The sequence below is a fragment of the Schistocerca serialis genome, chromosome 8, assembly GCF_023864345.2.
Source record: "Schistocerca serialis cubense isolate TAMUIC-IGC-003099 chromosome 8, iqSchSeri2.2, whole genome shotgun sequence".
Lineage (NCBI taxonomy): Eukaryota > Metazoa > Arthropoda > Insecta > Orthoptera > Acrididae > Schistocerca > Schistocerca serialis.
Genome location: NC_064645.1, coordinates 146,772,334 through 146,797,413, shown reverse-complemented (window position 1 = coordinate 146,797,413; position 25,080 = coordinate 146,772,334). Strand labels below are relative to the sequence as shown.

Here is a 25,080-nt window from a genome sequence, read left to right as displayed (position 1 = left end):
TAGAAGGTTAGTTGTGTTGTGGCAAGGGATCGCTATTTCAGCTTGAGTCCGTCGAACCAAATGGTATCATAGGCCGCCGAGAGGTCCACAAAAGCCACACAGGTTTTTTGGGCCCTTTGAAAGCCTGACTTAATGTATGAGGTTAAGGCAAGGACTTGTTCACAGTCTTGTGAGACGAACTTTTATGAGGCGACGGTTCGTCTCCAGCTCAATTTTAATTTTTGATCTATATTTTTTTAGCAGAGGTTGGAAATACCGTTTCAATTGTAAGGTTCCTTTTATTTAAAACATGACCGGTTTCGGGCTCTGATATGCGCATCATCAGGTGTTTATAACTTCATGCGATGACCCCGAGCGCCGCGGTGGACAGGTACAGGACGCAGTGTATCACCAGCTCTGCGCTCGCTGGGGATGCATCAAGTCCTGTACCTGTCCACCGCGGCGCTCGGGGTCACCGCATGAAGTTATAAACACCTGATGATGGGCATATTAGAGCCCGAAACCGGTCGTGTTCTAAATAAAAAGAACCTTAATACTGAATCGGTATTTTCTACCTCTGCTATAATGCTCACTTGCGGATGTTCCTCCGACAGGATTGTTTGCTGTATTTTTTTATTACTGGTCATATCAATTTATATGGCATTTGAGAGATAATAGAATTTTTAAAAAAGCACGTATATTTGCATGAAGTTTTAGTGAATTTCATATTATTTGGCAACTTACAATTTTTAATTAAATTCAATTATTAGAACAAAGAAATTTATAACTATCGACAAGTAAATGGACATATTTGGTTTTCTTGAAAACGTATGCCTGTCGTCATTTGTGAAATGCCTTACACATGCAATCTGGTAAGGTGCCCGAAACTACTTTGCGCCTCGACGCTTGGAGCTGCAGACACAGAGGTAGGCGCATTTGGCAGTTAGCCTGCGTGACGGTGAAACGTTGCTAATGTAGCAAGGACGAATAGCGTAGGTGAAAATTTTTTGAACGTCACAGAATTTACACTTGCGCTACAAAAATGTAGGTTTGGGCGGAAGTGGAAACGCTGCCCCAACCACGTTCATCTTACAAAGCTCGAACGCTAATCACTTCTTTTTTTTTTTTAAGGACCTTGCTGGCGCCCAAAGGGAGGAGTGGGGACAACGTGGGCGGGTGTCGCAAACCAAGGCCTAGCCCACCACGTCCCGTTCCCACCCTCCGGGAACCAAAGAAAGTGTAGGGGACGTGGAGGTACAATGGACATCACTGGTTTATTTATTTACTTTTTTAGAAAAATTAACAGGAGGTGGGCGCAGCAAGACCTCAGACCCATTGAGACTATCGACGTATAGTTTTTCCGCCCAGAACATTCCGATGACCAGAGAATATATCGGTTCTAAGTGTGGAAGAGGCGGGGATCAACTTTTCATGGCAAGAAAACACCTGCTCTGGGGTGGGTTAAGGAAGACACCTCAAAGGAAACTGGAGAAAAACAGCTTGACCACCATCAACTCTAACGTCCAGTACCCCTACGCATAGATACGTCAGTTACATAGGACAAGCGTAAAAGTTCACTTCCGATTTAGCAGAGTAGTGCACCTCACCACTTGGACATTATGTTGTTTTAATGGCCTACTACAGGTCCACAAAGTTTGAAGTAAATCTGCGATCCCAGATCTTCACCTCCCTTTGTCAGTAATTGTTTACGAGGTATTTCGTATCATCGTTGATACTTGCTGTAGAATTTTCAATGAAACATCATCAACTTGACTTCATATCTTAAGGAGAGAAAAGCACAGTAGCAAGGTATTAGCCCCCTCAGTCCATGATGCTTGAAAATTCCGGCCAAGATTCTGACAGTACGCAGTTATGACCTTTTGAATCTATAGCTTCTAATCTGCACGCACATCTGTTCATTACTCGCTCCAATTCACTGCAGTCGCTTCGTGCGCGAGTGCGAAATACAGCGTGGTTATAATTAAACTACATGAAATGTATTCGCACATGCGAATATGGACAACCACCAGCTGTATAATGGGATGATGGCAATGAAAATTAGTGCCGGATCGGTACTCGAACCCAGGTTTCCCGATTATCGCAAGCGGTCGCCTTACATGTTGAAGACACTTGCCACGGCACTCCTCGAACACCCGACAAGAAGTGCCGAGCCTGCGGGCCATTAGAGTCAGCCCTCGGTCAAACTCACGACAGATGGCGCGCGCGCCCCATTCTACACAAGGACAGCACGCTCCACGCCAGGTGACTCTACCATCCCTGGACGGTTTTATGACGGTAATAGGCCCGTGGTCATAACGCTCTGGCTGATCAGTGTATGTGTGCGTGAGGTTTACATATTACGCACTCTTTTCGCGCAAAACAACGAAACAACGTGTTCTCAAACAAGCTTTCAGAACACGATCGCGAGATGTCTGCTCCTCCTCCATAATCTTCCCTGATCCGCCTGCAATATCCCGCGAATAGGATTGTGCTGGTTGCCAGTCCGCTGATCTGTACCGGGTGACTGTAACTAAAGTGTAGCTACTCACAGAGATACAGTGTGGGCTGAAATATCGTATGGCAGCGCAACACGGCACATATTCTGATCATCGAATGCGTTAATGCGGAACCGACTTACACTGGAAAAAGATTAGTTCCGATTTTGGCCACCAAAACAAATCTGTCACTGTGAATGCAAGAAAGACGCATAGAAATGTTTTCGAATGTAATGGATTGGGAATGGGACGTGGGCAGAAAAAGAACAAACAAGTGAGAAAGGCATAATGTTGACTTTATCATTAACCGCCTGAGGGCTATAAAAAAAATTAAAAAAAAAAGTGACCCTCAACTACGTACCCTCTGACTCAGAGTTGTAGTACACTCCTGGAAATTGAAATAAGAACACCGTGAATTCATTGTCCCAGGAAGGGGAAACTTTATTGACACATTCCTGGGGTCAGATACATCACATGATCACACTGACAGAACCACAGGCACATAGACACAGGCAACAGAGCATGCACAATGTCGGCACTAGTACAGTGTATATCCACCTTTCGCAGCAATGCAGGCTGCTATTCTCCCATGGAGACGATCGTAGAGATGCTGGATGTAGTCCTGTGGAACGGCTTGCCATGCCATTTCCACCTGGCGCCTCAGTAGGACCAGCGTTCGTGCTGGACGTGCAGACCGCGTGAGACGACGCTTCATCCAGTCCCAAACATGCTCAATGGGGGACAGATCCGGAGATCTTGCTGGCCAGGGTAGTTGACTTACACCTTCTAGAGCACGTTGGGTGGCACGGGATACATGCGGACGTGCATTGTCCTGTTGGAACAGCAAGTTCCCTTGCCGGTCTAGGAATGGTAGAACGATGGGTTCGATGACGGTTTGGATGTACCGTGCACTATTCAGTGTCCCCTCGACGATCACCAGTGGTGTACGGCCAGTGTAGGAGATTGCTCCCCACACCATGATGCCGGGTGTTGGCCCTGTGTGCCTCGGTCGTATGCAGTCCTGATTGTGGCGCTCACCTGCACGGCGCCAAACACGCATACGACCATCATTGGCACCAAGGCAGAAGCGACTCTCATCGCTGAAGACGACACGTCTCCATTCGTCCCTCCATTCACGCCTGTCGCGACAACACTGGAGGCGGGCTGCACGATGTTGGGGCGTGAGCGGAAGACGGCCTCACGGTGTGCAGGACCGTAGCCCAGCTTCATGGAGACGGTTGCGAATGGTCCTCGCCGATACCCCAGGAGCAACAGTGTCCCTAATTTGCTGGGAAGTGGCGGTGCGTTCCCCTACGGCACTGCGTAGGATCCTAAGGTCTTGGCGTGCATCCGTGCGTCGCTGCGGTCCGGTCCCAGGTCGACGGGCACGTGCACCTGCCGCCGACCACTGGCGACAACATCGATGTACTGTGGAGACCTCACGCCCCACGTGTTGAGCAATTCGGCGGTACGTCCACCCGGCCTCCCGCATGCCCACTATACGCCCTCGCTCAAAGTCCGTCAACTGCACATACGGTTCACGTCCACGCTGTCGCGGCATGCTACCAGTGTTAAAGACTGCGATGGAGCTCCGTATGCCACGGCAAACTGGCTGACACTGACGGCGGCGGTGCACAAATGCTGCGCAGCTAGCGCCATTCGACGGCCAACACCGCGGTTCCTGGTGTGTCCGCTGTGCCGTGCGTGTGATCATTGCTTGTACAGCCCTCTCGCAGTGTCCGGAGCAAGTATGGTGGGTCTGACACACCGGTGTCAATGTGTTCTTTTTTCCATTTCCAGGAGTGTATTAAAAGTGTTGGCTGGTTTCGTTGTTTAGGGACTGGAATACGTAGTTGCCGTATTACAAGCCAAATACTGCTGAGTCTATAGTATACAATACGAGTATACACTTGAATCGAATGGTTGAAGGTTCCTATCACTCGGCAATTGCGAATTTTGAATGTTACATAGAAATTTATAAATGAAAGATTGCAATTAAATAAAATCTGCAGGTACTATTTTAACGACTTTAAATGATGAGTACGATACCAGAAGTACCTTTAAGAATGCCGTTTATTACTGCAAAACACTTATTGCTGTCAATGGTCCAGCAATTAAAAAAATATAAGTTGAATAACATGGAAATAATAGATTCCTACTTCACATAATTAGTTATTAGCAACAACATAGCTCGCGAGATATTCACTTATAAACGCACACTACGTCTTCGCTGCAGAAGCCGCGGAAATCTCACAAGTGCACAAGTCGGCACTACGAAATGTTTCTGTCTCCCGTGAACACGCGCTAACTCTCAACACTCTCCAAGTACTTCCTGCAACCGTTCATCGCGCCTTCCCGTCCAGCACTTCCCTTCCATACTCTCTCCATTGACTTCGGTAGTCGCCTAGTGTAATAACGAGTGTTGTGATTGGCTAGAGCGCTCCCGCCATGTCTCCAAGCCAACGTACACTCACAAACATATACGAAATACTGTATTTGCATTTAAATAACTTGAAATTAAATAAAAATCCCTACGGCTGGACCATAAACACGCTTTAACACACATTATTAAATACATAAACAAATTAGATAAACATATATCAAAGGAATAGAAACAAATGTAGGCCAGTAGCCTGATGTCTCCGTACATTCTAAAACACCGGAAAAATTTGACCAATTTCTTCATTAATAGTATATATCGGATATAAACAAAGACATAGATGAATAAATACATTTATAAGCATGCTGCTACCGTTTTTTCGTGTAACTGTGGAGTACTTACGGCCTGACACGATCAACAGTGATCAGCCACTTTGACCTCCAATAACTCATGTACTATTCAAGTTGCATGCCTGTAATTCATACCAATTTAGGTTCATACTACAAGACACGTCGATCGACAAAATCGGATGAACCGTTTAGATTTTGGAAATTCGTTACTGGGTGTTACCTGTATAATTTACAGTCAGATACTAAACTTTAAACTTATAAAGATATTGAAAATCTGATTACACCATCAGAATCGTCGTGCAAATAATGGTAATGTACATGTTTCTTTGTAAGGTATCATGATTCCTCTGGCTATTACTAATTTCTACATGAACTGTGAAATGCTGCCATTATGGTTTCACAAAGTCCGCCATCTTTGGCACTCCGAGCATATAAATCTCCTTCACCGACACAAAGCCCATTCCTCGACACAGCGTCAACATGCAATTCGCAGCCACGCGGTCAGCCTGGACCACAAGCTGGGGCTACCCCTCTTGCTCCGGCTAATGTTCGGCACCACGCAGTTGCTGACGAGAACCAGCTTGCCGAGCGGCCCGTGCTGCCACGCCAATTCCCAACTTAGAATATTTTCAAGGCTACACAACTCGCCCATTACCTCACACACCACTTGCGCAATTTGTTCAATATGAGTACCAGAGATGTCTACGAGATGCTGTACAGTGGCAGATTTGCAACTGATGACCAAAACTGGAACTAATTTTTTTCCTGCGTAAATCAGTTTCACGCATCAGCGTATCTACCAAGCTGTAATTACAGCCCACACTCGACTTCCGTCAGTAACTACACTTTTTTATAACCACCCGGTACATGTGCGTGAGAGCGACATTATGTACGCTTTTCGCATAAAACAACGCAACAACGTGCTCCCGAACACGATTTCAAAACAGGTTCATTAGACGTGTCCCTCACCATTAACACCCCGCGAATAGGAGTGCTGAGCTATCACTCCGTCTTCAGTGCCTGGCCCTTGGACAGGCCGAGCGAGTCGCAGCGAGTGACAAGTTTAAAAGCTGGACGTCAGGAGGTCATTACATCACAATTAAGGCCCAAAATTTCTCACAAGATAGAGTTCTGGTGTTGATATCTTACTTGCGAGCTTTTCTCTTTAAATTACGAGGTTAAGTTGGTGACATATCCTTGTAAGATATTTTAAGACTTCAGTAGGGGTCAGCTCTTGGTATAGGCATGAAGTAGCTAGAGCTCCGTTTGATTCGTCGCATGTACAACCCACTACGCAGCGATGGTTGAAAGCAATGTAATACTTCTGGAATCACTGAAACCATTAGAACAAGTGTTTTCAGTAAGTTGCCGTACAGCGAGTATTTAGCTGTAAAGTTTTATGTGATAACGAAGCAACTGTGGCTAAATATCAAAACCAACACTAGAGACGGACCCCTGTTTTGCAACTGTACTGTGTAAACATCTGCTGCGTCAGCAGTCTTAGTTTTTCACTTAACCGACAGGCAATATTAGATAACTGTTCAGACTTTCGTGACCTCTTGTTGACAAAATGCCTATTGGCTTCTCTCTCGGGTTCTTCGGCCGACGTTTGTTTGATGATTTTTCTGACCTATTGCCAGCACGACTGGCTGTTGGGTGGTGGGCTGGGAGGGGAAGCTTTGACAACACCAGCCATATGCGCTGGTGAAACGCCAGAAAAACATCAAACAAACGCCGGGCGAAGAACCCGAGACAGAAGCCAACAGGCAGTTTGTCAATATTATATGATTCACTGAATTAGCTACAAAAATACACTCCTTTGTGTGAATTACGGAAAGATAGGGGTTATGCTTATTTTTATTTTTATGAATTGTCATTACATTCATTCATACGCTCTGAGCAATCCTGTGACAGGGATGTACAGGGTGAGTCACCTAACGTTACCGCTGGATATATGTAGTAAACCACATCAAATAGTGACGAATCGATTCCACAGACCGAACGTGAAGAGGGGCTAATGTAATTGGTTAATACAAACCATAAAAAAATGCACGGAAGTATGTTTTTTAACACAAACCTACGGTTTTTTAAATGGAACCCCGTTAGTTTTGTTAGCACATCTGAACATATAAACAAATACGTAATCAGTGCCATTTCTTGCATTGTAAAATGTTAATTACATCCGGAGATATTGTATCCTAAAGTTGACGCTTGAGTACCACTCCTCCGCTGTTCGATCGTGTGTATCGGAGAGCACCGAATTACTTAGGGATCCAAAGGGAACGGCGATGGACCTTAGGTACAGAAGAGACTGGAACAGCACATTACGTCCACATGCTAACATCTTTTTATTGGTCTTTTTCACTGACGCACATGTACATTACCATGAGGGGTGAGGTAAACGTACACACGTGGTTTACGTTTTCAATTACGAAGTGGAATAGTGTGTGTCCTACTGGAAACGCGTGGACGTATGTGGTATCAGCATGATGGTGCACCTGCACATTCCGCAATTAGCACTAGGCTGACCCTTGACAGGATGTTCGACGGGCGTTTCATAGGACGTGGAGGACGCATAAATTGGCCAGCCCGTTCTCCTGATCTTACACCTCTGGACTTCTTTCTGTGGAGCACGTTAAAGGAGAATGTGTACCGTGATGTGCCTACAACCCCAGAGGATATGAAACAACGTATTGTGGCAGCCTGCGGCGACATTACACCAGATGTACTGCGGCGTGTACGACATTCATTACGCCAGAGATTGCAATTGTGTGCAGCAAATGATGGCCACCACATTGAACATCTATTGGCCTGACATGTCGGGACACACTCTATTACACTCCGTAATTGAAAACGGAAACCACGTGTGTACGTGTACCTCACCCCTCATGGTAATGTACATGTGCGTCAGTGAAAAAGACCAATAAAAAGGTGTTAGCATGTGGATGTAATGTGCTGTTCCAGTCTCTTCTGTACCTAAGGTCCATCACCGTTCCCTTTGGATCCCTACGTAATTCGGTGCTCTCCGATACACACGATCGAACAGCGGAGGAGTGGTACTCAAGCGTCAACTTTAGGTTACAATATCTCCGGATGTAATTAACATTTTACAATGCAAGAAACGGCACTGATTACATATTTGATTATATGTTCAGATGTGCTAACAAAACTAACGGGGTTCCATTTTTAAAAAACGTAGGTTTGTGTTAAAAAACATACTTCCGTGCATTTTTTTATGGTTTGTATTAACCAATTACACTAGCCCCTCTCCTCACGTTCGGTGTGTGGAATCGATTCGTCAGTATTTGATGTGGTTTACGAAATATATCCAGCGGTAATGTTAGGTGACTCACCCTGTATAACTACAAAGATCATACGTCGTACATATCTACAAAAATCATACATATCTCTGTATTTGAATTCGCTTGCATATAACACTTTCTTTGGCGCTTCGGTATATATAAGCTTGTATGGGCATCCGTATTCAAATACAGAGATATGTAAACAGGCAGAATACGGCAACGCCTATATAAGACAAGGGTCTGGCGCAGTTGTTAGGTCGGTTACTGCTGCTACAACGACTGGTTATCAAGGTTTAAGTGAATTTGAACGTGTTGTTATAGTCGGCGCACGAACCATGGGACACAACATCTCCGAGGTTGCATGAAATGGTGACTTTCCCGTACGAGCATTTCACGAGTGTACCGTGAATATCAGGAATCCGGTAAAATATCAAATCTCCGACATCCCTGCGGGTGGAAAAAGATTCTGGAAGAACGGGACTAACGACGACTAAAGAGAATCGTTCAGTGTGACATAAGTGCAACCCTTCCGCAAATTGCTGAAGATATCAATGCTGGGCCATCACCAAGTGTCAGCTTGCGAACCATTCAACGAAACATCATCGACTGGGCTTTCGGAACCAAAGGCCCTCTCGTGTACCCTTTGATGACTGCACGACACAAAGCTTTACGCCTCGCCCCGGCGCGTCATAACCGACATTGGACCGTTGATGACTGGAAACATGTTGCCTGGTCGGACGAGTCTCGTTTCAAATTGTATCGGGCGAATGGGCATGTTCGGGTATGGAGACAAGGATACGCCCCAGTGCTAACCAAACAGTGCGACGTGCGACTGCACGCTGACTTCCCCGTGCATAGACGAACCCGCTACAACCTCCATTTCTTCCTGAACTGTCTCAGCAGCATTACGCCTTGTGCTCAGTCGGCCACTACGAGGTCTGTCGTCCAAACAGCCCGTGGCTTCGAGCTTCGAAATCATTCTCGCCACAGCTGCATTTGTCAACGGACCTTTACCCGTTCTAATCCCCTTCCTATGGCGATAGGATCGTAACGCTGAACTAGCACATTCCCCATTCTGATAATACAGCTTCACTAATAGCGCCTTTTCAGGTATTGTCAACATGCTGCGACTGCTGGCGCATGTGATTCTCTCTCTCATTACAGCTCCTTTTATACACGATTGTCATGTGGATTGTAGCTGACGTTTTGCTGTCCAGCGCAATCTGTCGGACATTTTGTGAACTTTGTTTTTTTTTGTTTTTTGGTTCTAATAAAACCCCATGTCCCTCCAAGCATGTGTGTCAATTTGTACCTCTCTATCTACATTATTCAGTGGTTTATTAAGTTTTCAAATTTATACTGACTTTTTGATCACCCGGTACTTCGTGATCACTAATTTTGATGTTGAGTTTCTCGGTATTCCCATTTCTGCTACTTTTCATTACTTTCGTCTTTCTTTTATTTACTTTCAGTCTCTATTTTGTACTCATTACACTGTTCATTCCATTCAACAGATCCTACAATTATTTTTCATTTTCACGGAGGATAGAAATATCATCAGCCAATCTCGTTACTGAAATCCTTTCACCTTGAATTTCAATCCCCCTGCTGAATATTTGTTTTATTTCCGTCATAATTCGTTCTCGGTCTTCCAGCCTTATTATTTCCTCTTGTGTCTTGTACTTATTGTATATTACACGTCTTTCCCTATAACTTAGCCTACTTTTCTCAGAATTTACACTTTCGGACGCTTTTTACAGGTCGACAAATCGTATGATTGCGTCTTGTCTTTAGTCTTGCTTTGATTATCAACCGCAGCGTCAGAACAGCCACTCTGGCGCCTTTACCTTTGCTAAAGTTGTGGTGTCACCGCCAGACACCACACTTGCTAGGTGGTAGCTTTTAAATCGGCCGCGGTCCGCTAGTATACGACGGACCTGCGTGTCGCCACTGTCAGTGATGTCAGACCGAGCGCCGCCACACGGCAGGTCTAGAGAGACGTACTAGCACTCGCCCCAGTTTTAGAGCCGACGTTGCTAGGAAAGGTTCACTGAGAATTACGCTCTCATTTGCCGAGACGATAGTTAGCATAGCCTTCAGCTAAGTCAATTGCTACGACCTAGCAAGGTGCCATTTATCTTTTGGTATGTATCTAATGAAGCATGTACAGTAGCAAGACCAATGTTCACCAATTGTGGATTAAAGTTAAGTATTCCAGCAGCTACGTACTTTTCTTTATAGCATTCATTACGTATCCTGTTTCAGACCTCACGCCAGCCTGCGTGAGTTTAAACGCGTGCCTTTCGGTTACCCGTCACTGTGGATTGGCTGTCTTGCCAGTCTACAACAAAAGTACTATCCGCCTTTCCCCTTTAATGTTGACCCCGTCGGTTACGTGACCTTCCTCTACAGGCGAGACATTTGGATTCGGCAGGATCCTGGCGGGCATCAACGCGGCGGCGTCGCTGGTGCTGCCCTCTATCTACGTGAGCGAGATCGCGAGCAACGAAGTGCGCGGCGCGCTCGGCTGCCTGCTAGGGCTGATCAGCAACTCGGGCGTGCTCTTCTCGTACGTGGTGGGCGCCTACCTGCCCTACTCGGTGGTGCTCTACCTCAACCTGGTGCCGCTTCTGCTCTTCGCCGTCGGCTTCGCCTTCCTCCCTGAGACGCCCTACTGGCTGGCCAAGAAGCGCCAGTACCCGGAGGCCCGGCAGGTGCGTGCGGCTGGCGCTCACATCCACTTACCTGCAACAAAAGAACGCAAGGCTATCAAAAAATTTCTAAGAAAATAGGGCACGAAAGGGAGGCAGTGGTTGCAAAGAGAGTGATACAGGGTTGTAACCTATTCCCGATGTCATTCAGAATGTACAGTAAAGAAGCAGCAAAGGGAACCAAAGAAAAAACTTGAATAAGAAGTTCAGGGAGAAGTAATAAAAACTTTGAGATTTTCCGATGACATTGTTATTCCGTCAGAGGTGCGAAGGACATGGAAGAGCAGTTGAATGAAATGGACAGTGTCTTGAACGAAGGATATAAGACGAGTATCAACAAAAAACGGAACAAGAATAGTGGATTGTAGCTGAATTAAATCAGGTGATGCAGAGGGAATTAGATTTGGGAACGAGGCACTTAACCATTTCGCGGGGATATACAGGATGTTACAAAAAGGTACGGCCAAACCTTCACACACAAAGAAAGAAAATATGTTATGTGGACATGTGTCCGGAAACGCTTACTTTCCATGTTAGAGCTCATTTTATTACTTCTCTTCAAATCACATTAATCATAGAATGGAAACACACAGCAACAGAACGTACCAGCGTGACTTCAAACACTGTTACAGGAAATGTTCAAAATGTCCTCCGTTAGCGAGGATACATGCTTCCACCCTCCGTCGCATGGAATCCCTGATGCGCTGATGCAGCCCTGGAGAATGGCGTATTGTATCACAGCCGTCCACAATACGAGCACGAAGAGTCTCTACATTTGGTACCGGGGTTGCGTAGACAAGAGCTTTCAAATGCCCCCATAAATGAAAGTCAAGAGGGTTGAGGTCAGGAGAGCGTCGAGGCCATGGAATTGGTCCGCCTCTACCAAACCATCGGTCACCGAATCTGTTGTTAAGCGTACGAACACTTCGACTGAAATGTGCAACAGCTCCATCGTGCATGAACCACATGTTGTGTCGCACTTGTAAAGGCACATGTTCTAGCGGCACAGGTAGAGTATCGCGTATGAAATCATGATAACGCGCTCCATTGAGCGTAGGTAGAAAAAACTAAAATGAGCTCTAACATGGAAATTAAGCGTTTCCGGACACATGTCCACAAACATCTTTTCTTTATTTGTGTGTGAGGAATGTTTCCTGAAAGTTTGGCCGTACCTTTTTGTAACACCCTGTATTTCCCATTAAACGTATTTCTTTACAGCGTTAATCTCTCATCTATGGCCCTTGGGATTGTTGATGAATGTTGAATGAGTCAAGGAACGAGGAGATACTCGGAAGGATCGACGGGGAAAGGAATGTTGGAAGACATGAGAAGAAGAAGGGACAGGATGGTAGGACATCTGTTAAGACCTCAGTACTGCCAAGGTGCTAGAGGGAGCTATAGAGAGTAAAGATTGTAGAGAAAGACAGAGATGGAATACATCCAGCAAATAACGCAGAGCCCGCGACCCAAAGAACGTTTGACCTAAGTACAGCTATTGACATGGTACACACGTACTGTTTATTTTACATCTTATGCTAGTCTTTTGCCCTTTTGAACGTTCTGTATCAATGTTGGACCATGCCTCTTTAGGCAGTTTGTAGTTTTAGTGTGTTTCGAAGAAGGCGTGGTTATCAGCGTCGAAACCTAGGTCAACATCCGGTTTCAATTCGCAATCGAGGCGGATTCTTTATAATCATTAAATTATTCACGATTGCTGACGCACTGCAGTGTTAAAAGTTCTCAATAATTGAAGACTTTTTCCAGATATAAGGTACAAACCATGATAATTCTAAAGCTTTTGCTACATACGGCTTCGTATCTGGGCCTGCCGTCCGAGAACAAGTAACACACACATCGAGAAAAGTTTTGCATCACCCCGCTTCCCAGAACTCCTGAAGATAGACGTTGACTATGTATACTGTATCACAGACACAGTCCCTTTGACTCTTCAGAGATGTCACTAAACCCGCCCAAGATGTAAACAACCGTACATGAGCAGCGCCTATTAGAAGGAGGGGGTCCGACAGCCGATCAGTTCCAGTCATTCCACCAGGAAATAGGTACACGGCTCGTGTTGTCTGTAGTTCAGCCATGCCTAGATGGTCAATACCGCGCTTCGATCGCGTCCGCATTGTTACTTTGTGCCAGGAAGGGCTCTCAACAAGGGAAGTGTCCAGGCGTCTCGGATTGAACGAAAGCGATGTTCTTTGGACATGAAGGAGACACAAAGGGACAACTGTCGATAACATACCTCGCTCAGGCCGCCCAAGGGCTACTACTACTGCAGTGGATGACCGCTACCTACGGATTATGGCTCGGAGGAACCTTGAAAGAAACTCTACCATGTTGAATAATGCTTTTCGTGCAGCCATAGGACGTCGGGTTACGACTGTGCGCAATAGGCTGCATGATGCTCAACTTCACTTCCGACGTCCATGGTGAGGTCCATCTTTGCAAACACGACACCATGCGGCGCGGTACAGATGGACCCAACAACATGTCGAATTGACCGTTCAGGATTGGCATCACGATGAGTGTCACATACGCCTTCATCCATACATTCTCGGAGACGTGTTTGGAGGCAACCCGGTCAAGCTGAACGCCTTAGAAACACTGTCCACTGAGGCAGCAACGTGGAGTTTCCCTGTTGTTTTGGGGTGGCATTATGTGGGGCCCATAACTTCATTCAGGATAACGACATGACTCGACTAGAGTGGCGAGCATTTCTTCAGACATGAATCCTACCGAACATGCCTGGGATAGATTGAAAAGGGCTGTTTATGGACGACGTGACCCACCAACCACTCTGAGGGATCTACGCCGAATCGCCGTTGAGGAGTGGGACAATCTGGACCAACAGCGCCTTGATGAACTTGGGGATTGTATGCCACGGCGAATACAGGCATGCGTCAATGCAAGAGGACGTGCTACTGGGTATTAGAGGTACCGGTGTGTACAGCAGTCTGGACCACCACCTCTGAAGGTCTCGCTGTATGCTGGTACAACGTACAATGTATAGTTTTCATGAAAAATAAAAAGGGGAGGAAATGATGTTTATGATGATCTCTATTCCAGTATTCTGTACAAGTTCCGTAACTCTCGGAACGGAGGTGATGCAAAACTTTTTTGATGTGTGTATTTTTGGGTAACTCTTCTCATTCTCAAAGGACATTTTTGACTCAGAAACGGGAGGTTCGGGCAGTAAGTAGTCTAAGTTTGCGAACTTCTTGATGACCCCTGTTCACTAGTGTGGGAATTCAGACACTGGTCTCTCAAGATATATATACTCTACTCTCGTTTCTTGATAACAATATCAGTTTATTCCCAAGAATTAGTAGCTTTCACTCAGTTAATTCTCGGCAGAAATCCAATCTGCATCTGGATTGCACTTACTTAACACTTGTGCTGAGAGGTGTGCAGTATACTGCTGCATCCATTTACCACAATTTAGCAGTAAACCACGCGCTTTCAAATCGAAGCTGAAGAATTTCCTCATGGATCACTCCATCTATTCTGTCGAGGTGTTCCTTCAAAAATTACTCTGTTGATTGCGTTTACGTAAACTTATGGCTTTCTTTTTTTGGGTTCATAAACATTTGATTATATCTGTTATTACATTTATGTTGTAATTTCATGTACTGACACGTCCATAACCTTGGAGATCTGCTCCTCAATTTGGTCCTAAGGAACTGGACGTGTAAAATTTAAAAAAAAAATAAATAAAAATCAAACCAGTCTTCGGACCGGAGACCACAACAACAAGATATAAAATTGGGGAAGTGTTAGATGACAATCAGTTTGGCTTTAGGAAAGGTAAAGGCACCAGAGAGGCAGTTCTGACGTTGCGGCTGATGATAGAAGCATGACTAAAGGAAAACCAAGAAGCATTCAAAGGATTTGTCGAACTGAGAAAAGCGTTCGACAACGTCAAATAGTGCAAAATGTTGGAGATTTTGAGAAAAATACGGAGAAGCTATAAGGAAAATCGGTTAATATACAATATGTACAAGAGCCAAGGGGGAACAATAAGTGTCGAAGACCAAGAAGGAAATGCTGAGATTAAAAATGGAATAAGACAGGGATGTACTATTTCACCGCCTCTCTTCAATCTATACATCGAAGAAGCTATGACGAAAGCAAAAGAAAGGTTCAAGAGTTGGATTAAAATTCAAGCTGAAAGGATGAGAATGACAAAAGTAGCTGATGATATTGCTATCCTCAGTGAAAGTGAACAAGAATTAGAGGATCTGCTCAACGGAATGAACAGTCTAATGAGTACAGAACATTGACTGAGACTAAGAAAGACGAAATTAATTAAGAGTAGCAGAAATGAGAACAGCGAAAAACTTAAAATCGGGATCTATAATCACGAAGTAGATGAAGTTAAGAAATTCTGGTCTCTTGGCAGCAAAATAACCCGTGAAGGACGACAACACAAGTAACAGACTGGCGCTGGCAAAAAGGGCATCCCTGGCCAATAGAAGTCTACTGGTATCAAGCATAGGCCTTAATTTGAGGAAGAAATATCTGAGAACATGCGTTTGCATTGTGTGGTAGTGAAACATGGACTGTGGGCAAACCAGAACGGAAGAGAATCGAAGCATTTGAGATGTGGTGCTACAGAAGAATGTTGAAAATTAGGTGCACTAATGAGGCAAGGAACGAGGAGGTACTCCGAAGAATCAGCGAGGAAAGGAAGATGTGGAAGACATTGACAAGAAGAAGGGACAGGATGGTAGGACATCTCTCAAGACATCAGTACTTCTATGGTACTACAGAGAGCTACAGAGAGTAAAATTTGTAGGGGAAGACAGAGATTCTGTGTTCTCGCACCATTGATCACATACTGGCAGCAGCCAGACTAGGGAATACCGTCCCATGTAAACGCTGCCATTAACACCACAACAAAAATTGCTGCCTTTGGAGTGGTGCTGTGATCGGGAAGATGCAGACGAATGACGTTGCATTGTTTCGCACTGTCCAGACATCCATCGTTAGCGATAATGGCGGCATCTTTGGTAGAGGTTACTTACAAGACGCCAACGGCCCTGCCACCGGCTCCCATCAGATCTAGCACATGGATGGGCAGAGCGCTGTTGGCAAGTGGGTTGCAGTCAGCCCTTGAGAGGCAAACTGAGGAGCTACTTGATTGAGAAGTAGCCGCTCCGGTCTCGTAAACAACATACGGCCGGGAGAGCGGTGCGCTGACCACATGCCCTTCCATATCCGCATCCAGTGACGACTGTGGGCTGATGATGACACGGCGACTGGCCGGTGCCGTTGGGCCTTCCAAGGCCTATTCGGACGGAGAGAGGAGGGAGTTCATACTTAGGGAGGTTTTAGAGAGGGACAGCGGTTTCACTCCTGGCGTCATGAAGTGTGGAGCCATCGGCTATGATTTCAGATCACGACTGTAGCGAGTGAGGGAACTGACAACACAAACCTACGTTACGGATATCCTGCGTCCTCACGTATTACTGCTCGCGTGACAGCATCGTGGTGTTATTTTTCAGCAAGACAATGCTCGGACACACATGGCACCTGTCTCTAAGCACTGTCCCCGTCATGTTGACATACTCTCGAGGCGAGCAAGATCCTCAGATCTGTTCCCTGCAGAATATCTGTGGGACCAGCTCGGATGTCAGCTCTGTCCCATTGCCAGCATCCACGATATACTGGACCACTTACTACAGCTGTGGCCAGCTTGCCTCAGAGGAGTATACAATGACTTTGTGACATTCTTCCAACCGAATCAATGCGTGCTTCCAGGTCTGAGGGTGTGCGAGGTCAAACTAGTAAGTAGGCTCGTACTGCCAAGTTCATTCTCAATTTGACTCGATTTTGTAATCATTAGAAGAACATCACATATCGTCTCAACCCGTGAAGTTTCATTTCGTCGCCCCCCCCCCCCCCCCCCCCATTTTCTGTACAGGATGCTTGACTTTTTTTCAGGCAGAGTATTTATTCCAGCGGATTCTTTGAATTAATACTACAACCAGCCGCTTTACACTATCATTATTTTAAAAAATACTATAACCTTTTAATAATTAGCTTTAGAGTCAATGAAGACTCATCTTCAAATGTTTGGCCGCTACAGATAATTCTCATTTTGAACGAGGCGCTGGGATCGTTGCGCTAGTGGAAATGGTGGAGAATCCAATGTAAAACGAAATTCAGCAGGATTTCAAATTGTCACGATTGATCCTCTAAATATCCTGATTCGTATCAGGCATATTTCAGCACTTTGGTAAGCGTTAGCGGAGAGAATTAATTATATACTGTGAATGCAGCCTAATTTTATTGTTTCTCAAGTGGAGACTGACATCATAATCATTCAACAGGAAGTTTTCTCATAAATTTCTTCTGACATCGAAAGTTGTATACTGGCAAAGAAATCATCTTTCAAATATCTTTTGGCCTGGTCAGACATTCGTTTACCATATTTCGGTGTTGTTACAAGAAGATTTCGACCTTCAAAAAGAGATTCTCGAATCCTCAGTCCAAATTCACTAGTAGTTTCTTTTAAAACTGTGAAAAGACGGGTGGTCAGATAAAAAAAAAGTGTTGACGCTGTATCCAAGGACAAGAAACATCCGCTGATCCCAGAGGTCGCGATGGCACAGATACAGCCGCGGAAGTATACGGCTTTCGATATTTGGAAGAATGTTGTGAGAAAATTTTCAGACCTAGTTTTGTGGAATGATTATGATGTCAATCACCATTTGAGATACAATACAATCAAGCTGCAATCAAATGGCTCTGAGCACTATGGGACTTAACTTCTGAGGTCATCAGTCCCCTAGAACTTAGAACTACTTAAACCTAGCTAAGGATATCACACACATCCATGCCGGAGGCAGGATTCGAACCTGCGACTGTAGAAGCTGCAGTCACTAGTACGTAATCAGTTCTCTTCGCCAAGCCTTACCAATGTACTGACATATGTCTGATACAAATCAAGACGTTTAGAGAATCACCTGTGAAAATTCGAAATCCGGGTCAGTTTTGTTTTAATTGCCTTCTCCGTCGTGCGTATTACGTGAAGATATTTCGTTCGTTTTATGTGTATGGTGCAAAAAAATGTTGTTTTAAGCATTTCCTTACAGATTAACATTATTATCTCTTGAGAACTAAATAACCAAAAAGCAAGGAATGTAAGACGTAAAATAACATTTAAAACATAAAAGAAATATAAGTAAAATAAATAATTAGAATATTAATTAATGTTTAGATATTTTAATGAGGTATGTTGAAAATACTCAGACAGTACGTTGAGTAAAGTTTATATGACAAAAATGATGCTTCAGGAAACAGCTTTATTACACAGGAAGCTTCTTTTATTTATTTTTTGTCACATGTACAAGCCGCTCTGACATCAGTTCCGAGTACGCCAAGTGTATCACGAACTCCGTCTCAACTTCACTTGGTCCACGCGCCAGTTTTTGGCTTACTAGGATTGACCACTTCTGTACCGAAACGGCATACGCCAGGATCAGTCAGCTTACGTTGAAGCCTAACAGACATGGAACAGTTACTCCGCACAATCTTTACAATGGCTGTCATGGTTGCATTTCCTTTATGTAAAGTATATTTGACAGTATGTATTGCTAGCGAACCCAGCAATGCTTCGCAGTTGCTGAATATGTATAGGAATCGGATGTAAGCCCTAAATTCCGTCTTCCATCCTCTCTCTGTCCAACTTCTTCTCCCCTCTTCTCTATGAATCTCCTCCCCTCCCTCTCTCCGTTCATTACATCCTTCCTGTCGGCTTACCTCCTCTTTCTCGGACTTGGAGCCTTATTTGTTGGTGTTGCAAAAGAAACTTTGATGGGAAACTGAAGTCCCTTAAAATGAATTGGTAAAACGGTTAGGATCATCGGTATACACTATACGGGGTGTGGGAGATATGTCTTCCGGTGCCGTAACTATCAGGACAGTGGCTTCAATGACAGTATATCGCATGGTTTTAATCTGCGGATTGGAAGGATTAAAGAGTTTCATACGATTCAAATTCTGTAGTTGTAGAAGTAGCATTACCAGTAGTAATATAATTACAAAGCGATGAGCCATAAATAAAACTTTCCTGTTTTGTATTAAAACCGATTCTGAGAAATAAAACGAAACAGCACATACCTGCGTACGAAAATTTTGTTTAAAACTGTATGTGAGGAGGAATATATATATATATATATATATGTATATCTATTAGAAACAATTTTTCTAATGGTTTAAATGCCGTTATATCATAGTTGAAGTTGACTGTGAGGAAGAAAACTAAACCACACATTTTCATAGCAAAACATTTTTTTCTCGCAGTCGGATTTAACAGACAACTTCCCGCAATGTTGTTTAAAGAAACTGTCTATCTGTCTGAGTTATAATCATTGTGCAAAAACTTGAAGTAAATCGATCAAGAACTTTTCGAGATTTTTGCTGACATTTGCCTATTATTATATTTACATATTACATATACTTAAAAATATATAGTCTATGGTCGTCAAAATTTTATTACAGTACCTTGTAAAAATTTGAAGTAAACCGATAAAGAACTTTTCGAAATTTTTGCTAACGACTATATTACATACATCTTTATATGCAATGTATGTTTAAAACATATGGACCCTATATCCGTTCAAACGTCTAGTAAAGCATAGAGTAAAAATCTGAAGTAAAACGGTCAAGAAAATTTTGACATTTTTGTTAGCAACATATCGCAAATATTTCTATAATGTAAGGCGCCATTGATATGCGGATTTCAAAGATTGAAATGATGGGCCGGAGCCCGGCTTTGCAGCCCATACACAGAGTGTCTTGAGTTTCAATAGTGTATTTATTTTAAACCAAAGGTACAAATATTTCAATGGAGCTACTGACAGTACCACAATCAAACCAAACTAAATTAGTCACAGTAAATGATAACAGCCATCCAGTCGCAGGATAAAGATTTATTAATATCATTGACCACGGTTTCGGTATATCTAAACATACCTTGATCAGAAGTAAAATACACCTGAACAGGAAGACACCTTCATTAGCAAAAACTGAGCACCAGAACTGAGAAAGAAAAAACACTTATTGCTTAGATAACTGTAAAATTACTAAAGTATTACAAGCTCAATAACTTTTAGTCACTTACTGCCGCAGTTTGGCAGAAAAATGGCCGATGTATCGTCCGGTTGGCCACTCTCTCCCTATACAGGCTCTCTAGCGCGAGACATTTGCGCACATTAAAACTCATGGATACATACTCATGAGCATCAAAATCATTAAAAGTTGTGCTAATTTAAACCTTCTGTCTTAATAAATAAAACATATCAGAACCATTTAAAAACACCTAAGTGCAATAAAAAATATGAAACCAATTTACCTGTGTCCTAGTGTCAAGCAGATGAAGCTTGCGCTACGGAACACATCTAACGAGAGAGGGCACTAGTGTTATACGCGAGAATCTCGCGTAACTTAAGGGTAAAATACATACTAGCGGAAACAACCAAAATGTTAAAGTAAAACGAAATCATCTGTCGTTGTGAATAAAAACATAATAGAGTCATTTAACAACACATACACATCGAAAGCCACAAACAGCAAACATCGAAAATTCGTAAAATCCCAACAAGACAGGAAAAGCGCATCTCACCAGCAAGAAAACGAACTTCAAGTCAGCCAGACTATATTACATTAAAGCAAGGAGGAGTTTGAAACTATCTAAAAAGTTTTTGTTTCTAGGCTTTCTTCTTGAGAAAGACGGTTGAAAATCTCTAATTCTTCGAGCAAATCCGATCTGTAACCCTTACTCAATTCGTGATGCAACTCTACGTCATCCAGTTCACGTGGCGTATGCTGTAAGAGCCATAGATGTTCAGCAAACGTAGAATTATATACATTTCCCCCATTTTTACCTAGCATGTGTTCTTTATACCTTACTTTAATTGGTCTACCTGTCTGTCCAATGTAATAGTTTGGGTAGTCGTTACAAGCAATTTTGTAAACTCCGGATTTAGTGCCAAATTCTTCCCATGCCCCAATAGTATGAATCGCTCTTTGTTTCAGGCTATTATTTACGGGAAAGGCAACTATGACCACGTTCGCTTTTTTCGGACTGGAAAATGACATCTTCCAAGCACGTCCAGTTATATCCATTATCACACAATAAGTTACATGGGCGTCGCAATGCAATTGCAGTGTACACACAACAAAATGTAAACAATTTTGACATCGTCGCCTAGTATTAAAGCAATAGGATGGAGCAAACGGCTGCCGGTGTTAACAATGTCCACAGTACTCGCAAACTTATAACTACTTGCCGCAGCTTTCTGGAACAAACACTATTGCCATTCTCATTTACGCTATTTTTGGATTTTACTGTCAATATAGTACACATATATTTATGTAGTATATTTTTAAAAATATGTAGTCTATGTCCGTCCGAACATTTAGTACAGTATTGTGTAAAAATCTTAAGTAATTGGTCAAGAACTTTTCAAGATTTTTGGTAACAACGTTAAACAAGGCCTTTCCTTTTGTAGCAGTATAGATATATTATGTATGTAAAAGTATGTGTAACGTATGTCCGTCCAAATGTTTAGTAGAGTATCCTGTAAAAATTTGAAGAACATTGGTGAAGAAATCTTCGGGGTTCTTGGTAACAACGTAAATAACGACCTGTCATTATAATTATAGGTTACGTTATTAGGAAGTTCCCGAACACTGTTCTTTAGTACCCTATGTCACACCTTGTGAAAAGAGCGTGAGTTATGATAGTAATGGCACAAACTCGGCAGTCGCTGCGGTGGCTGAGGCGCGGCATCACAGAGGATCAGCTGGAGCACGAGATGGCGCTGATCGAGGCCTCCCTGGGGCGGCACAAGGCCAAGGCGGGGGCGGACGCGGATGCGGGGGCGGAGCGGCCGGCGCTGGAGCGGCAGGCGTGCTCTCGGGCCGCCGTCGTCGGGCTGTGCCTCATCGTCTTGGTCGCCGTCAACCAGCAGCTGTGCGGCCTCTTCGCCGTCATCAACTACGCCGTCTTCATCTTCGAGGAAGGGGGCAACGCCCTGTCTCCAGAGCTCGCCACAATCATCATGGGGCTTCTACAGGTAACGTGCAGCGTGGAGGCCACACCGATGCAAAGTACTTTATTTATAGGCCCAAAATTAGTGTCATCAAAGAATTGCCATCGTCACTTACTTAAATTATATTCCAGAGTAACAGCAAACACTTATATTCGTGATATTTTTAATCGTACAGCGTGGCATGAACTTGCGAATAATAAAGGCAACAGTTTCCATTCTGTGTGGCATAGACTGCTTGGGGCTGCAGAGGGAACAAACGCTGCCTTCCTCACTTAGTGCAGTCACTATACCTGTGCCTTGTGCTTCATACTTAGCGTCTACAAGGGTGCAAAAGACACTCCGAAGTAACAAACTCGTGCACTACTGGCCATTAAAATTGCTACACCAAGAAGAAATGCAGATGATAAACGGGTATTCATTGGACAAATATATTATACTAGAACTGGCATGAGATTACATTTTCACGCAATTTGGGTGCATACATCCTGAGAAATGAGTACCCAGAACAACCACCTCTGGCCGTAATAACGGCCTTGATACGCCTGGGCACTGAGGCAAACAGAGCGTGGATGCCGTGTACAGGTACAGCTAGCTGCCAATGCAGCTTCAACGCCATACCATAGTTCATCAACAATAGTGACTGGCGTATTTGACGAGCCAGTTGCTTGGTCACCGTTGTCCAGACATTTCCAATTGATGAAAGATCTGGAGAATGTGCTGGCCAGGGCAACAGTCGAATATTTTCTCTATCCCGAAAGGTCCGTACAGGACCTGCAACATGCGCTCGTACATTATTCTGCTGAAATGTAGGGTTTCGCAGGGATCGAATGAAGGGTAGAGCCACAGGTCGTAACACATCTGAAATGTAACGTCAACTGTTCAAAGTGCCGTCAGTGCGAACAAAAGATGACCGAGACGTGTAACCAATGGCACCCCGTACCTTCACGCCGGGTGATACGCCAGTATGGCGATGACGAACACACGCTTCCAATGTGCGTTCATCGCGATGTCGCCAAACACGGCTGCGACCATCATGATGCTGTAAACAGAACCTGGATTCATCCAAAAAAATGACATTTTGCCATTCATGGACCCAAATTCGTCGTTGAGTACACCATCGCAGGCACTCCTGTCTGTGATGTAGCGTCAAGGGTAACCGCAGCCATGGTCTCCGAGCTGATAGTCCACGCTGCTGCAAACGTCATCGAACTGCTCGTGCAATCGTTGTTGTCTTGCAAATGTCCCCATCTGTTGACTCAGGAATCGACACGTGGCTGCACGATCCGTTACAGGCAGATAAGATGCCTGTCATCTCGACTGCTAGTGATACGAGACCGTTGGGATCCGGCACGGCGTTCCGTATTACCGTCCTGAACCCACCGATTCCATATTCTGCTAACAGTCATTGGATCTCGATCAACGTGAGCAGCAATGTTGCGATACGATAAACCGCAATCGCTATGGGCTACAGTCCGACCTTTATTAAAGTCGGAAACGTGATGGTACGCATTTCTCCTCCTTACACGAGGCATCACAACAACGTTTCACCAGGCTACGCTGGTAAACTGCTGTTTGTGTATGAGAAATCGGTTGGAAACTTTCCTCATGTCAGCACGTTATGGGTGTCGCCACCGGCGCCAACCTTGTGTGAATGCTCTGAACAGGTAATCATTTGCATATCACAGCATCTTCTTCCTGTCGGTTAAATTTCGCGTCTGTAGCACATCTTCGTGGTGTAGCAATTTTAATGGTCAGTAGTGTATATTCGTGATATCTTTAATCGTACAGCGTGGCATGAAGCTACGAATAATAAAGGCAACAGTTTCCACTCTGTGTGGCATAGACTGCTTGGAGCTCCAGAGGAAACAAACGCTGCCTTCCTCACTTAGTGCAGACACTATCCCTGTGCCTTGTGCTTCATACTTAGCGTCTACAAGGGTGCAAAAGACACTCCGAAGGAACAAAGTAGTAAATGATTCGTTTAAATGAAAAATAAGTGTTTTATAATTATAGATTCTGCGGTAACCCCCTCATCCTATCCCTATCAGGCCACCTAACTTTCAACATTAATCTGTAGCATCACATCTCAAATACTCCTCTTCTGCTCCGGTTTTCCGATAGTCCATGTCCTACCATACATTGCTGTGTCCCAAACGTACATTCCCAAAACTTTCTTCCTCAAATTAAGACCTTTGCTTGAGGCTAGCAGATCTGTCTTAGCAAGGAATTCCCTTTTTACCAGTGCTAGTCTGCTTTCTGAGTCTTCCTTGCTCCGTCCGTCATGCGTTATTTTCCTGCCTAGGTAGCAGAATTCCTCTTGACTTCATTTACTTCGTGATCACCAGTTCTGATGTTAAGTTTCTTCTACTTGTCGTTACTCTCGTCTTTCTTCGATATGTTCTCGGCCCGTATTCTGTACTCATTCGGATATTCATTCCATTTAACAGATCCTGTACTGCTTCTTCACTTTCAGTGGGGATAGCAATGTCGCCAGCAAATCTTATCATTTACATCCCTTCACCCTGAATTTTAATCGCAATCTTGTACCTTTCCCGTCTTCGTTCTTGTAAATATTGATTGTTACCCATCCCGTGCGGTTCTAGGCGCTACAGTCTGGAACCGAGTGACCGCTACGGTCGCAGGTTCGAATCCTGCCTCGGGCATGGATGTGTGTGACGTCCTTAGGTTAGTTAGGTTTAATTAGTTCTAAGTTCTAGGCGAGTGATGACCTCAGAAGTTAAGTCGCATAGCGCTCAGAGCCTTTTGAACCATTTTGTTACCCATCTCTTCCTAC

At 44.2% G+C, this 25,080-nt stretch overlaps 1 protein-coding gene across 1 annotated transcript in view; it reads left to right on the top strand.

Moving 5' to 3' along the window:
- Positions 1-344: 344 nt before the first annotated feature.
- LOC126416880 (facilitated trehalose transporter Tret1-like) overlaps positions 345-25,080 on the top strand; it is a 31,396-nt gene continuing 6,660 nt past the window's right edge. The window contains exons 1-3 of the mRNA XM_050084764.1: positions 345-370; positions 10,941-11,220; positions 21,999-22,310. Of these exons, the coding sequence (XP_049940721.1) occupies positions 345-370; positions 10,941-11,220; positions 21,999-22,310 (618 nt within the window). The remainder of the gene's footprint in view (positions 371-10,940; positions 11,221-21,998; positions 22,311-25,080) is intronic.